At 32.4% G+C, this 16,199-nt stretch overlaps 2 protein-coding genes across 2 annotated transcripts in view; both read right to left on the minus strand.

Annotated features, from left to right (window-relative positions):
* Nucleotides 1–12,364, minus strand: part of LOTGIDRAFT_153678 (hypothetical protein) — a gene marked incomplete at both ends in the record, with an annotated part of 18,504 nt that extends 6,140 nt beyond the window's left edge. The window contains 16 exons of the mRNA XM_009059699.1: nucleotides 87–248; nucleotides 569–670; nucleotides 1,008–1,154; nucleotides 1,534–1,535; nucleotides 1,729–1,924; nucleotides 2,139–2,309; nucleotides 2,783–2,986; nucleotides 3,312–3,437; nucleotides 5,424–5,534; nucleotides 5,929–6,042; nucleotides 6,250–6,325; nucleotides 9,719–9,835; nucleotides 10,227–10,351; nucleotides 10,720–10,891; nucleotides 11,108–11,241; nucleotides 12,299–12,364. Coding sequence (XP_009057947.1) covers nucleotides 87–248; nucleotides 569–670; nucleotides 1,008–1,154; nucleotides 1,534–1,535; nucleotides 1,729–1,924; nucleotides 2,139–2,309; nucleotides 2,783–2,986; nucleotides 3,312–3,437; nucleotides 5,424–5,534; nucleotides 5,929–6,042; nucleotides 6,250–6,325; nucleotides 9,719–9,835; nucleotides 10,227–10,351; nucleotides 10,720–10,891; nucleotides 11,108–11,241; nucleotides 12,299–12,364 — 2,025 coding nt within the window. The remainder of the gene's footprint in view (nucleotides 1–86; nucleotides 249–568; nucleotides 671–1,007; nucleotides 1,155–1,533; nucleotides 1,536–1,728; nucleotides 1,925–2,138; nucleotides 2,310–2,782; nucleotides 2,987–3,311; nucleotides 3,438–5,423; nucleotides 5,535–5,928; nucleotides 6,043–6,249; nucleotides 6,326–9,718; nucleotides 9,836–10,226; nucleotides 10,352–10,719; nucleotides 10,892–11,107; nucleotides 11,242–12,298) is intronic.
* A 485-nt stretch (nucleotides 12,365–12,849) lies between these two features.
* Nucleotides 12,850–14,058, minus strand: LOTGIDRAFT_153679 (hypothetical protein; the record flags this gene model as incomplete). The annotated part of the gene is made up of 3 exons (XM_009059700.1): nucleotides 12,850–13,005; nucleotides 13,465–13,510; nucleotides 13,943–14,058. The coding sequence occupies 3 exons, from the start codon at nucleotides 14,056–14,058 to the stop codon at nucleotides 12,850–12,852; spliced, it is 318 nt and encodes a 105-aa protein (XP_009057948.1).
* Between the last annotated feature and the right edge of the window lie 2,141 nt (nucleotides 14,059–16,199).

Below are 16,199 nucleotides of genomic sequence, written 5' to 3' on the forward strand. Positions count from 1 at the left end.
AGTGTTATGTTTTTTTCTGTGACACCAGATATAACTATTGGTGAACAGACCATATTTCATGAGTATAACTAGAGGAAACTACTTACATTTTTCACCATAGAGGCATCCGTAGCAAGTCTAGTGGTTAAAGCTCCAGTAGAATGTTTAGGATCATCAAAATAAGATATTTCTTGACGTACCAGAGATCGAAAACATTGTAATCTAAGTCTAGCTGTTAACTTCTCACCAGATGAACCAAAACTCACATTCTATAATATTAATGAAATGGAGTTTTACTTCCTGCTTTTCTGCAGGACATTGGACATTTGGCTATGCAACATGGAGGATAATAACCTTATAAACATGTGCTAACAGTATATTCTTTCCAGTTTCAACTAGGCATCTAATGATATCTATATTTAAAAGTTATTGTTTGGAAATATAATTTTACAGAAGAGAATTTTCTGTCTGAAATGTAGGTCATTGTGTTTATTTCAAATGTAAAATTTTCAAAACAAGTAAGTCTAGTAGAAGTTCAGAGATAATGTTTTATGATAACTGTACAAGGGAGTTAAATGACGGATCCTACCTGAATAAGATTAAACATGAATGAACATACTCCAAGACCTAAAAACATCAAACTCCAAAATATACCTTCATCTAATAACTTCTGACCAGTATAACCAAACGTCTGTAACAATTCAATATATATATATGTGTTTCTATTGAGAGTATTACAAGAAGCAAATGAAATTGTGAGATTTATTTCTCACTGTCATTTAATACATACATATACCAGTACCATCAATGTTGATTATCAGCATCAACTCAATCAAATTTTTTTGTAATAAAAACGCCACATTTTGGAAGCTCTCTTCAGACAATAAGCTCTCTAATTAACAAAACCAGGATTCTCAGCATTTTCACGACTGCCATTATATGTGAGCTTTCTCTTGTTCCATTCTTAATTCTTTGAATATTCAAATGATTAAATTTTCAGTGTATAAAAAGAAAATTGTATCCCCTACCTTGATAATTTCACTTAAAAAGAAGGCAAATAACGGCATCAGAGCTCCATTTAAAGATGAAACTATACAACCCATTACAATAAATGGCCACTCTGGAGCATTGGACTTTAATATTTTGGAAAAACTTGGTTTTAAGGTTGGTTCCTCCTAAAAAATATCAAATTAGAGGGTATTTTTATACCATGCTTTGAAAACAGATACACAGATACACCACACTGAAAACTGAAATTAGGCTCATCAGCTAGTCAAGCAATAATTCAGCTAACTGTATCCCTTTCAGTCAAAGCAATTTAGTGTTAAAATGATCATTAAACAAGTTATAAACACACCTCTGTTATTTCTTCCTTTTTCTGTTTGGGTTGTTTAGAATCTTGTCGAGATATCGTACGTTTCATTGTAGTTTGAGTAAAAACTTCTGGTAATTCTGAAACAAGTAAAACATATTCATAAATAACCATATGAAAATTGTATAACAAATCTACACTTGAAAATTTTAAAGCAGCAAATGGAAATTTCATATCTGTACATCTGAAATTTTGTAAATCACTCATGAAAACTGTATTTAACATATAATTTTGTAAATCAACAAATGAGAAACTGTAACTCAACAATTAGAAATTGTAAATCAAAAATTGGAATTGTAAATCACTCATGAAAGCTGTATTTAACACATAAATTTGTAAATCAACACATTAAAATTGGTGCATGAAGCATTACTCACCATCATCTTCATTGTCTTTCATATCACCGATAGTTTGTAGAGTAACGAGTTGATGGTAGACACCTTGTCTAGCCATAAGTTCCTCATGTCTACCTTGTTCAACTAATATACCATTCTCTAGTACATAGATTAAATCAGCATTCTGTATAGTTGATAGTCTGTGGGCTACTACTACTGTAGTTCGACCTTTCCTTGCCTGAAATGAAAAGTAAGTAACATATCAAATTATGGTATTTGCTTTAAAATTACAATCTACCCTTGAGTTAAATCAAAGTGAGGAAATGGCAGAGTCTAACTAAAGTTCATTTTTTCAGTATGCACACTTTTAGCAAGGCTTCCAATGAGACATGACTAGCTAATAGAACGTAAACTTCCAAATTCAAAGACAATAAAATGTAAACACATCATACCTTTTCTAAAGCATCTTGTACAACCTTTTCACTAGTGGAATCTAAAGCTGATGTAGCTTCATCTAAGAGGAGAATTCTGGGATTTCTAACTAAAGCTCTAGCAATAGCCACTCTTTGTTTTTGTCCTCCTGATAACTGAGCACCTCTTTCTCCCACCAGAGTTTCATATCCCTGAAAAATACAATAACAAATTTGCCACTGTTTAATATTCACTACGCATTAATAACTGTAACTTTGATTTCCACAATGTTTCTGCTTACAGCTGATCTATTTCAACCTATGGCCCAAATGAAATCTACACAGATTATGAGCATTAAGTATTATTCTTTATTACTAGGCTATTTCTGGGCACAAGCAATTGAAGGAATAACCTACATTACCATTTGATATTATAATTCATCCAAACAATTATCTGACATCTTAAGACATCCTAGCTGGAGAACATAGTCATGTGAGAAGAGAAACCTGCATACTTCTGCTTCTTGGACCAGCATCACTGACCAACCGACATTGGGTTGTAAAATATGCAAAGATACCATCTGAACCATTGCTTAGATCCAACCTTGCACCTTCCGATACAAACAAGCTGCTGAAGATACATAAGAGCAGCCCATTCTTGTCCTTAGGTTGTAAAAAAGACAAACCTGAGGTAATCCATTAATAAAATCATGTACATTGGCATCTTTAGCTGCCTGCACTATCTGATTGTAGGTCACAGACATTTCACCCAGTTGGATATTTTCTGCTATTGATCGACCAAATAATATTGGTTCCTGTGACACTACACCTATATTCTGTCTCAACCATTTTATATTGATGTCTTTTAGATTGTGACCATCTAGATATACCTAATATAAAATACAATAGAGTGTCTGAAGACAGGCAACAATCTACAGTGAGGAACATTTTATCAGGACAAAAGCCTTTAGTCTACTCTTTTTTGATATCCTAATTTGAGGGGTCCTTTATATACACAATCTGTCAACAGGATCATGAGTTAATTGGTCTGTGCAAAGACAAGATGCTTTTCAGCTCCTCTGACCTCTGCATCAATGGGGGAATCAAGATTTAAAAATCCAAAGGTCTTTTCTCGACATAATCAACCCTGGACCTTAGGATAAGTGAGCAAGCGCCCAACTCACTGAGACATTCAAAAATCATAGACTGACTTACACTGCCAACTGTTGGATCATAAAATCTCTGTATCATATTAACAGTAGTTGATTTACCACATCCACTAGCACCAACCAGAGCTACAGTCTGTCCTGGTTCTATACTAATATTAAAATTCTTTAATACCTGAATATAAACAATTAATATATAACACTAGCACCAACTAGAGCTACAGTCTGTCCTGGTTCTTTACTAATATTAAAATTCTTTAATACCTGAATATAAACAATTAATATATAACACTAATACCAACTAGAGCTACAGTCTGTCCTGGTTCTATACTAATATTAAAATTCTTTAATACCTGAATATAAACAATTAATATATAACACTAATACCAACTAGAGCTACAGTCTGTCCTGGTTCTATACTAATATTAAAATTCTTTAATACCTGAATATAAACAATTAATATATAACACTAATACCAACTAGAGCTACAGTCTGTCCTGGTTCTATACTAATATTAAAATTCTTTAATACCTGAATATAAATAATACCAACTAGAGCTACAGTCTGTCCTGGTTCTATACTAATATTAAAATTCTTTAATACCTGAATATAAACAATTAATATATAACACTAATACCAACTAGAGCTACAGTCTGTCCTGGTTCTATACTAATATTAAAATTCTTTAATACCTGAATATAAACAATTAATATATAACACTAATACCAACTAGAGCTACAGTCTGTCCTGGTTCTATACTAATATTAAAATTCTTTAATACCTGAATATAAACAATTAATATATAACACTAGCACCAACTAGAGCTACAGTCTGTCCTGGTTCTATACTAATATTAAAATTCTTTAATACCTGAATATAAACAATTAATATATAACACTAATACCAACTAGAGCTACAGTCTGTCCTGGTTCTATACTAATATTAAAATTCTTTAATACCTGAATATAAACAATTAATATATAACACTAGCACCAACTAGAGCTACAGTCTGTCCTGGTTCTATACTAATATTAAAATTCTTTAATACCTGAATATAAACAATTAATATATAACACTAATACCAACTAGAGCTACAGTCTGTCCTGGTTCTATACTAATATTAAAATTCTTTAATACCTGAATATAAACAATTAATATATAACACTAATACCAACTAGATCTACAGTCTGTCCTGGTTCTATACTAATATTAAAATTCTTTAATACCTGAATATAAACAATTAATATATAACACTAATACCAACTAGAGCTACAGTCTGTCCTGGTTCTATACTAATATTAAAATTCTTTAATACCTGAATATAAACATTTAATATATAACACTAATACCAACTAGAGCTACAGTCTGTCCTGGTTCTATACTAATATTAAAATTCTTTAATACCTGAATATAAACAATTAATATATAACACTAATACCAACTAGAGCTACAGTCTGTCCTGGTTCTATACTAATATTAAAATTCTTTAATACCTGAATATAAACAATTAATATATAACACTAGCACCAACTAGAGCTACAGTCTGTCCTGGTTCTATACTAATATTAAAATTCTTTAATACCTGAATATAAACAATTAATATATAACACTAATACCAACTAGAGCTACAGTCTGTCCTGGTTCTATACTAATATTAAAATTCTTTAATACCTGAATATAAACAATTAATATATAACACTAATACCAACTAGAGCTACAGTCTGTCCTGGTTCTATACTAATATTAAAATTCTTTAATACCTGAATATAAACAATTAATATATAACACTAGCACCAACTAGAGCTACAGTCTGTCCTGGTTCTATACTAATATTAAAATTCTTTAATACCTGAATATAAACAATTAATATATAACACTAGCACCAACTAGAGCTACAGTCTGTCCTGGTTCTATACTAATATTAAAATTCTTTAATACCTGAATATAAACAATTAATATATAACACTAGCACCAACTAGAGCTACAGTCTGTCCTGGTTCTATACTAATATTAAAATTCTTTAATACCTGAACATTATGCTCAGGTGTTTGAAAATTTTGTCATTTATACCAAATTATCCATGCCCATTTACAGCTGTATACATTATAAATACATGTTTACTGTTATGCCTATCTATAAACAAAAACCGTTCAGCACTTACCTTGACATTGGATCTAGTTGGATAAGAAAAATCTACACCAACAAAATCTATTTTACCATTAACTCTGTCAGGTTTAGTTCCTAATTCTGATGTTGAATCTATTGGTGGAACCTACAAATAAAAATTTTGTTTAATTTCCAAAGAAATGTCAAGCATTGGTACTTGAAGAATTTAAGAATTGAAAGTGAATTGAAACTACTATCAAAACAAAAGGAATATCTCTTTCCTGAAAGTCACTGTATATTTGTGTGTATAGTGTGTAGTCAGGTGATAGATAGAGCTTGACCAACCGGAGGTGTGCATTATAGACGGTGATATATAATTCTCAATTTTTCACCAGAGGTTCCTCTGTCAATATTGATGGTCAGCCATTTAATATTTGTATTTGAAACTACCATCGTCCAGCAGATGACAATCAGACAAGCTACAGACAGTTTGGACTGAACCATCTGCTTAAATAGAGGTAAATTACATGGTGAGGAGATGCAATATAAGTAATACTTACTCTATTTATAACATCCAAAACAACGGCAGCAGCCCCTTTTGCTGTTGCTACAGCACTAGCATGTGGACTAGCACTACCAAGAGCCATAGATGCTACCATGACACAGAAAAATACCTAAAAGATGGAAATATGTATCTAAAGAAACATTACAGCAAATCTTTAAAAATGATCTAATAAAAACTTTCTAAATATCTTAACACTGAACAAGGTAAATATAACTGCTTTTTGGCGAATTTCCTTATCATTTCCTACAAAAATGAAAATCCAAGAATAACAGCCATGTACATTATGTTCAGTAGAATAATTACATAATTTACTTACAGTCATAACTGTACCAGGATCTATACCATCTTCACCATTACTAATCTGGAAATCATTGACTAATGTTGAACCATACCTATACAGAAACATAGTCAGATTTAGATTCAGAGAGGGGTTATAATGGTGAAAGATGGTTTCCCACATCATTTTAAGTTTTCATATAAAAAATATTTATTACAAATATAAACTAGAACCACACGTGGCAATGTAGCAAAATGCAAAAGACCCTGAAAAAATCAACCTTCCACGATAATTAGATCAAGCGCAAGAACAGTCTAAAGTTGAGAAATTTTCATTTTTTAGAAGATTTTAATACCGGAAGTGGACGTCAGACCTCACAAATGAAAGTATCAGCAGATAGCCAAGGTCAATGACCTCTGATCTTGTAAAGGGGAAGGCCTAAAAAGGTCAAGATCAAGAGATATACGCCATTAAAATTTCAAATTGCTAACGACTATAAAACCAGAAGTTGACTTAGGACAGCAAATATAAAAGTATAAATAGATAGCCAATGACGTTTGATCCAACAAAGGTCAAGGTCAACAAAGGTCAAGGTCAAAAATTGAAAATTTTGAATTTCCAAAACCTGTTCCTTTTTTTGAACTATGAAGCGGAAACAACCAAAATTCTAAGACAAAGTGGCTCAAAATATGAGGTAATTGTGTATAAAGTTCCATTTTGAACAAATGTATACTTTGCGAGTTATGCCCCTGGCCAAAAATGTCAATAATGAGTAATTTAACCCGGAAGTGCCGCGCCCAACTCAATTTTTTTTGAATAAGTTAATCAATATTCAAAATGTTACGTTATGTTCCAAATGTCAAGTTCCTACATAATAGAGGTCAAAAGATATAGGTCAGCAAAAGTCAACAAAGGTCAAAATCGAAAAATGAAAATATCCAAATGTTAAAACCCGTTCCTTTCTTGAAACTATAAAGCTGAAACAACTGAGCTGTTAATACATACTGGCCAAAAGGATGAGGTAATTGTGTGCAAAGTCTCTTTTTGAACAAACGCATCCTATGCGAGTTATGCCCCAGCCCCAAAATGTAAACAATTAGTAATTCAACCCGGATGTGCCACGCCCACATAAGTTTTTTGTCATAGGTGAATTCATATTCAAAGTGTCTAGTTATATTCCAAATATCAAGGTTCTACATCAAATAGATCATAACATATACATACACTAAGCTCAAAAAGTCGCAAATATTGTAAAAAAAAAAACTCAAATTTGAAAAAATCACGAATTTCAATTTTGCTTTAAAAAAACCATTGTTATATATCTATGTAAAGTACACGAGAAGCACATTAGGAAACCGAAAAAATTTACTCTCTAGGTTAATTAGGTCACGTGCTAGAGCAGTCCAAAGTTGCGAATTTGGATGTTTTTGGACAGCTATAAAAGCGAAAGTAGATGTCAGAGGTCAAATATGAAAGCATAAACTAATAGACAACGTCAATGACCTTTGACCCAATAAAGGTCAAGGTCATCAAAGGTCAAGGTCAAAAATTTTGAATTTCCAAAACCTGTTCCTTTTTTTGAACTAAGAAGCGGAAACAACCGAAATTCTAAGACAAAGTGGCTCAATTCATGAGATAATTGTATGCAAAGTTCCATTTTGAACAAACGTATACTTTGCGAGTTATGCTCCTGGTTAAAAATATCAATAATGAGTAATATGACCCGGATGTGCCACGCCCACCTTAATGTTTTTGCATAGGGTAATTAATTCCAAATGTTATGTTGTGTTTCAAATTTCAAGCTTCTACATTATTCAAGTCAAAAGATATAGGTCAACAAATGTCAACAAAGATCAAAATCGAAAAATGAAAATATCCAAATGTTAAAACCTGTTCCTTTTTTGGAACTATAAAGCTCAAACAACTGAGCTGTTAACACAAACTGGCCAAAAGGATGAGGTAATTGTGTGCAAAGTCCCTTTTTTAACAAACGTATCCTATGCCCCAGCCCCAAAATGTAAACAATTAGTAATTCAACCCGGATGTGCCACGCCCAACCAAATTTTTTTGCCATAGGTGAATTCATATTCAAAGCGTCTAGTTGTATTCAAAATATCAAGGTTCTCCATAAAATAGGTCATAAGATATACATACACCAAGATCAAAAAGACACAAATATGGTAAAACAAAACTCAAATTTGAAAAAATCACGAATTTCAATTTTACTTTAAAAAAGCAATTGTTCTATATGTATGTAAAGTGCATGAGAAGAACATTAAGAAACCGAAAAAATTAACCCTCTAGGTTAATTAGGTCACGTGTTAGAGCAGTCCAAAGTTGCGAATTTGGCTTTTTACGGATAGCTATAAAACAGGAAGTACATGTCTGGGGTCAAAGGTCAAAGTATCAAATGATAGCCAAGGTAAATGACCTTTGACCCTATAAAGGTCAAGGTCATCAAAGGTCAAGGTCACGAGATACAAGCCTTCAAAAATTGAAAAAATTCGACCGGAAGTTGCAAAAAAGCAAAAAGTCAGATTCAAAAATCCATTTCCAACATTTTTGTCGCCATCGACTAAAGTATACACCAACATAAAAATTTGACCAATATTCCCCCGAAGCCCCATTTTGAGTTTTATGAAAAAGTATCAAATCAAAATGGCGGCCGAAGTATTTTTTTCGGTCTAAATTTTATTTTAAAATCGGCCATAGAATTAAGATTAATAACGATATACATAATTTCGTTGAAATATTTCAATCACACTGGAAGTTATTCAACCGGAAGTGAAAATCGATTTTCCACTCTAACCGGAAGTGACGCAAAAATTTTGAATACGTCAAATGGTTTACATTAGTGACATGCATCTTTTATCAAAATTTCAGATTAATCCGAAAAAAACTGAAAAATGGTCCAAAAATTTCGAAAATCGGTCAAAAAATGTCTGCGACAAATTTTCGAATTTTGAAATTGCTATTCTTTCAGATTTTAACAGTAGATTCCAAAAATGCAAACCCAAAGAAAATCGACCGAAAAATACGACTTCTAGAGCCGATTATCTATTCTTGCACATATTGAACTGTGGCACTTCCGGTTTTGCAAAAAAGATCCAAAATATATTTATGCACATCGTCGCCTATATCTAAGGTTCGTGAATGTTGAATGGTTGCTGCAACTATTGTAGTCTAAGCTCAGGAAGGTGTGTAAAAATCGAAAAAAAAATAAAAAAATAAAAAAAATAAAAGAATTGACATTTCGATAACAAACTGGGACTTTGCTAAAAGCAATAAATTACCATTAAAATTTGAGATGATTATTTTGAGCTCAATTTCAAATATTTCTAAAATCTAGCTTCTTTAGATATTTTCATAGCCTGAACATTAGCGAAAATTTCAGTTGGCCTACAGTGTTTCAAAATTTTGAAATGCATGCAACAGAGGCTATATCAATTTATGATGTCACTAAATCTGAAGGTACTTAAATTCTGCACTTTGGCATCATAGAACTTACCAAAATGCAAGAGCATAGGCACCAAAAGTTGCTACAAAGGTGAGTCCAACACCTAGTCCTACAACTACTGACTTTTTAATACCCAATCTTTTACTTTCTTCTAATGATGTCGCATATCTAGAAAAAACATATCATTAAATAAAACAAAGTTTAACATCCGATCAGCTGTTCTACATATTAAGAAAAAGTTTTTGACCTATGTATATTCCTCAGTGAGTTTTTGACATATTCCTCAGTGAGTCTTTGACATATTTCTCAGTGAGTTTTTGACAAATTTCTTGGTGTGTTTTTGACAAATTTCTTGGTGTGTTTTTGACATATTCCTCATTAAGTTTTTGATATATATTCCCCAGTGAGTTTTGACATATTACTCAGTGAGTTTTTGACATATTCCTTGGTGAGTTTTTGACATATTTCTCAGATCAAAATCCTCAGTGGATTACAATTCCAGATTAAAATCAAGGAATTTTCAATGGAATGATATAGTGAAGTAGTAAAGAAATACTACCTATTAATTTCTTTCTTTTGTCCATTAAATGATGTGACAGTCCGGATACAGGATAGAACTTCTTCAGCAACACTACCAGCTTGAGCATAGGATGTCTGTTCTTTTTTAGAATAAGATGCTACCAACTAAGATTAAATAAAATAACATGTCAACATACTGTATAATTTTGAATAAAAAGGTTAAAAACTACTAATAATACATGCATTATACAGCATGTGTTGGCTGAACAAGGACAGATTGGACACTTTCTCCCCTTGACTTCCAATTGGATGTGTAGTCACATGCCTCAGCTAAAGAATCTATCTATTAGTCTGGGTCAAAGACTTAAATAGTTTTTTGATTATTAAAAATAATATTTACTAATATCTTTATGAATATATATCCATTATTAATTTACCTAATTACTATTATTAATATCAATAAATGTCATTGTTAAACTAATTTTCCTATTACTTATAATATATTGTAATTATTGTAAAAAAAAGGATTTCACCTTTCCTACAAATGCAGCACAAACAGCTAATAATGGTGTTAGAGACATCATAACTAATGTTAACTTCCAACTTTTAGTAAAGCCTATAGCAAACCCTGAGATAAATTGTGCCACAAACTGGATACACAAACTAAATTTATCACCAATTCCTTCCCTTATCCTCTCTAAATCACTGAAAAAATAAGGATATAAGTTTCTTTTTCTACTCTTAATTAGCAGTTCAAATACCTTCTGAATTTTTCAAATCAAAAAATCAGTCTGTTAAGCTTTCTTAATTAATAAGTTGCAATCTTTCATTCTAATATGTTTTATTAATACAAAGTTTTAGTCTGGCTTTTTAATTTCTTTTACTAAAAGTTGAAGTATAACAGTAAATAGTAGTACTAACTCAGATAATCTTGTAGTTAATTCCCCACTCTGATGCTGGTCAAACCAACCCTGATCTTGACGTAAGATAGACTGAAAGAACGCTTTACGTATTTTATTGGTTTGTCTTTCACAAGCCATTGTCCAAAATGCTACCTGTAAGAAAATACTTGTATTTGTGAAAAATGCATATATTAGCTTTATCTCTGATAAAGGGTAAGTTGTCAATTAAGAAAATATGGTGCGCCCTTATCTCTCATTTTAAACCTGAGGTGAGCTTTAGCACTTCTTTTGAAACTAAGGCGACCTATTCTTTTAAAACTGAAGTGAACACTCCATTTGTTGATGAGGTGAAAACTCCATTTGATGCTGAGGTGAACACTTCATTTGTTGATGAGGTGAACACTCCATTTATTGATGAGGTGAACACTCCATTTGAGGCTGAGGTGAACACTCCATTTGATGCTGAAGTGAACACTCCATTTGTTGATGTGGTGAACACTCCATTTGATGCTGAGGTGAACACTCCATTTGTTGATGAGGTGAACACTCTATTTGATGCTGAGGTGACCATTCCATATGTTGATGAAGTGAACACTCCATTTGTTGATGAAGTGAACACTCCATTTGAAGTTGAGCTGAACACTTCATTTGAGGCCGAAGTGAATAGTTCATTTGACGCTGAGGTGAACACTCCATTTGAGGCCGAGGTGAATACTCCATTTGATGCTGAGGTTAACACTCCATTTGAGGCTGAGGTGAATACTACATTTGATGTGGAGGTGAACATTCCATTTGATACTGAGGTGAACACTGCATTTGATTCTGAGGTGAACACTCCATTTGATGCTGATGTGAACACTCCATCTGATGCGGAGGTGAACACTCCATTTGAGGCCAAAGTGAATACTCCATTTGATACTGAGGTGAACACTCCATTTGATACTGAGGTGAACAGTGCATTTGATACTGAGATGAACACTCCATTTGAGGCCAAGGTGAATACTCCATTTGATGCTGAGGTAAACACTCCATCTGATGCGGAGGTGAACACTCCATCTGATGTGGAGGTGAAAACTCCCTGAGGTTAACTGTGGCTATTAAATTGGGGTGATATCTTCCGAAAAAAAATGAGGTAATGGGGCATTGGAGCTAAAAATACCCAAATCTTCTGTGCTTGGACATAAATGCATGAAAATAATGTATAAATTACCTGTATAGTTGATAAAACAAACATACTGGCTCCAATAATACAATAATATATAGCATAGGTTGTCATATCTTCTTCAAACTGGTCTAATGTTTTATTATCTTTTGGTGCAGTGCTATTATCTATACTGCTATTTGTTGGAGCTGCAAAATGTTAGAAAAAAGAATAACTCAGGGTTGGGTGATATATCTGGTGGATATCATGATATGGCAATATTTCAGTATTTAGAGACAATATTATAAGAGATATATATTCAAATACAGGTATTTATTTCTATATACTTTGCTATATTGCCGGACCCTAGAGTAACTAGTGGTCAGTGCTTTCATTGAGATTCTTCTAAAAACAAACTAACACTTAAGAGATACATAATTCACATAAAATGCATATTTCACAGCAATAATTGCTCAGTGGTATAGCATCTCAATCTGCTGACAAGTTTGGTACAAAAACCTTGAAGTGATTGTAAAAGAAGGTTGTATTCTATAGCTTACAGCAATAAGAATGTTGAAAACTTATATTATGTATTAATTGTGATTTTAGTCTAGCAATAATTAGATAGATAATATCTCACAATGCTCACCTTGAATAAAGGAGTTTGTCATTTTACCAAAGATTAGAGTCATTACAGGCCAGGCTGCTCCTGAACCCATGGCAAATAAACTTCCAATGATCATTAAGAACTTGTCCAAACAGGTAGCATAGGCAAACTGAAAAAAAAATTACAAAATGTTTATCAGACAAGTCTACCAATATCAATTATTACTCAAGGCATATCAAGGCCAAGTCAATGTAAAAACTCCTGGAAAAACCTTGATAAAAAATCTTGCAACACATTCTCTTCCTCATCCAAGATCTTAAGAGTAATCTAGATAGGTCTTCAGCTGTGTTTATGACTATTGGACTGTGATGGATTGTTGAGTTAAATACATTTGCCAGGTAAAAAAATAGCTACTCATGATAATTGAAGGGAGGTTACTCTAACCTTGGTATTTTAAGATACCTATAAAAACAGGAAAAGAAATTCCTAGTTTGAAATATTTTTGAAGAAATTTTCGTACATTTCTAGTACTTCTGAAGACTATTTACATATATTCAAGACACAAATCAACCCCCCAAAATGGCGAACCTGTCCCTTTAAGTAATAAACTGTTGTTAGCACCACTTACCAATTCACCAAATGTTGCCGATTGAACATCCTCTTTCTTGCTTTCACTAAAAATAGAAAAGTTAATGTATGAATTCAAGAGTTCCTTTTATATTATTCGAATCATTTTACCTGAAGGAGTCATCTTGACGACAGCTCGTAGAATTGAATACTTCAGTCACTCATAAAAGGTGTCTTCTTACTTCTTTTATCATTGTATTGGTGGAATTGCAGGAGCAACAGATGTACCGTATTAAACGGTTTTTGGTCTTAGCTACCACTTATGACCAGCTGATTGAAAATTGGAATGGTGCAAATTGATGCCAATAGTGTTCCTGATAGACATACAAATTTTAGAAAACCTCTTTACAATCTCTTTAATACAATTCGAACTTCTTTATAATGATCACTTGTATTCACATCTATATTCGACTATACAAACACATTTTACTTTTTAGTACATTTTAGAAGAAAAATATATACAGAGACACGGTACATACCCATTTTTATCTAATGATGATGATAATTTAGATTCATCAGTTTTAAGATAACCATTGACTTCGTTTCGACCATTTTCTTTCCCTAACAACGGTGTCTTTTCATCTGTTTCTTCCATCATAATAAACGTTTCACTTTAACTTTAAATAGCAGAGATCCTGAAAATACAAAACTTTTCTATATATTTTTAGAAAAAAAAGATAAACTTTAAAAGGAAACTATACAGTAATAAGCTTTAGATGATTTCTATTGGCAAGATATATTTTGTTCTAACAGTAGTATTTGACAAAACGTGAAAAACCCTGGTCAGAGAGAGAACTCACAGTTAGACAAAATGTCATTCAATAACAGGATGAAAATGAAAAGGGTTCTAATTTTGTAAACCCAAAACTTGCACTAGAGGTTAATTGTTATTGAATAGAGCTGACATGTTTCGTATACGCATCTAGTTTACGAAACAGGAATTAACTTTCCCATAAATTCATATGAGCAAAACAAGCAACCTAACTGAACAGGATCAAGAATATTTGTGACAGCCAGATCTCAGTTCATTCTAAGTAATAGGCTTACTATTTTAGTCATATGACATTTTGTCAGTTAAAAGATATGACAAATTGAAAATAGTAAAAATATAGGTCAACACTTATTATATGATCTAACATGTAAACACATAGCATGTTTAACTTGTAAACAGGGAAAATAAGAGAATATTTACTGTTTATCAATCCAACATCTACTGGTACCGGTACTGGTACTATTATAGCAAGGTGGTAATCCAATATAACGGTAATATAACAGTAACCCTATGTAAAATTAGTACATGTAGCAATAATTGTCTGGTATTGATAGTAGGCTTGTCTAGAATGAATGACCTAACTTTTATTGTACTCTTGTACTTGAATGATCAACTAAGATAGCAGTTGTCCTTATATGATCAAATGATATATGAGTTCTGATGAAACTTAACTTTCAATGTCTGTCATATCTAAATTTAGATACTTATATCATTTTTGACACATACTGACCTACAAATATTTATGAATAATATTTTAGCTTAGGCATAGGCCTACTATTTATCTTGAAAATCCAAAATCCTCTGTCAAAAATCCTCACAACACATCTTAAACTCAGCGATGTCAATTCTACATCTAGTACAGATCCTTGACCTTCAGAGTATGTCATATAGATGGTGCAATTTGAAAGATCTTAAAGAGGTTTTTTTAAATTTTCATACATGTATCAGGGATTCTGATAGCAATGATATGCACCATTCCAATTTCAGTCGAAAGTCTGTGGGCCTAGTAATTCCACTAAAACTAAGCATTTTACGAAACTTATCTTCCACTGGCAAATAAAGACTGCGGATCAAGAGTAGGTCATAGTGTCAATTGATAGGGCTACTCACAAAATAAAAGTAGACCTAGAGCTGATGCTCCTGCATCAGGGTATTTCAGATTTGAGGTAAATAAATAATGCTAAGTAAACCTGCTCCTTCAGGGTTGCAGAAAATCTCCATAAATCAGGGCCTACATTTTCTTACCCTACACTAGTCGAGAATTTCGCAATAGCTATCTTAGGCTGGAATAGAGTCAGATGTTTCGGACTACACTTTCACAAAAGCTACTAACAAAAATATTGATCAACAAATGAAATGCAAAAACTACATAGAAGCCATAAATTGCATCTAAAATATTATTTATTACTAATCTTAGGGAGTTATAGATAGATGTCCGCTTTTAGTGTGGGCCTATTATACACATACTTGTTGTCTAACATTATTTATAGCATAGCCTATTTTGTGCTTAATAAAGATTCCTGTATGTGAATTCAAACCTTGCAGAAAGCAAAGAAAGGAGAAGTATATCAATAATAGTGTTCTTATTTATTTAATCTTTAAAATATATGACACAAGTCAATAAACCTATAGGCTATCAACAACTCTACAAACAAGGTACAGAGAGACACCCAATGCGATAGTTGTTACATTTTTTATTAGCCTAGTAATAGTAGGCCCATGACTGAAGCCATATATAACCACTTTATAGATAATAATGAAAATTAATAATAGGAAAAGAACGGAGGAAAATACCTACTCACCTTACATTTGATATTTTAGCATTTGTTTATTGAAAAGTGATCGATTTTTTCAATAACATAACAGTAGATCAACATGATATCGGGTCAGCAATCGTCCTAAATTTTACCCTTTGACCTAGTCCGAATAACCTAATGAAGCCTATCATTATTCTTATCTGAAAT

This window comes from Lottia gigantea (assembly GCF_000327385.1).
Source record: "Lottia gigantea unplaced genomic scaffold LOTGIsca_4, whole genome shotgun sequence".
NCBI lineage: Eukaryota > Metazoa > Mollusca > Gastropoda > Lottiidae > Lottia > Lottia gigantea.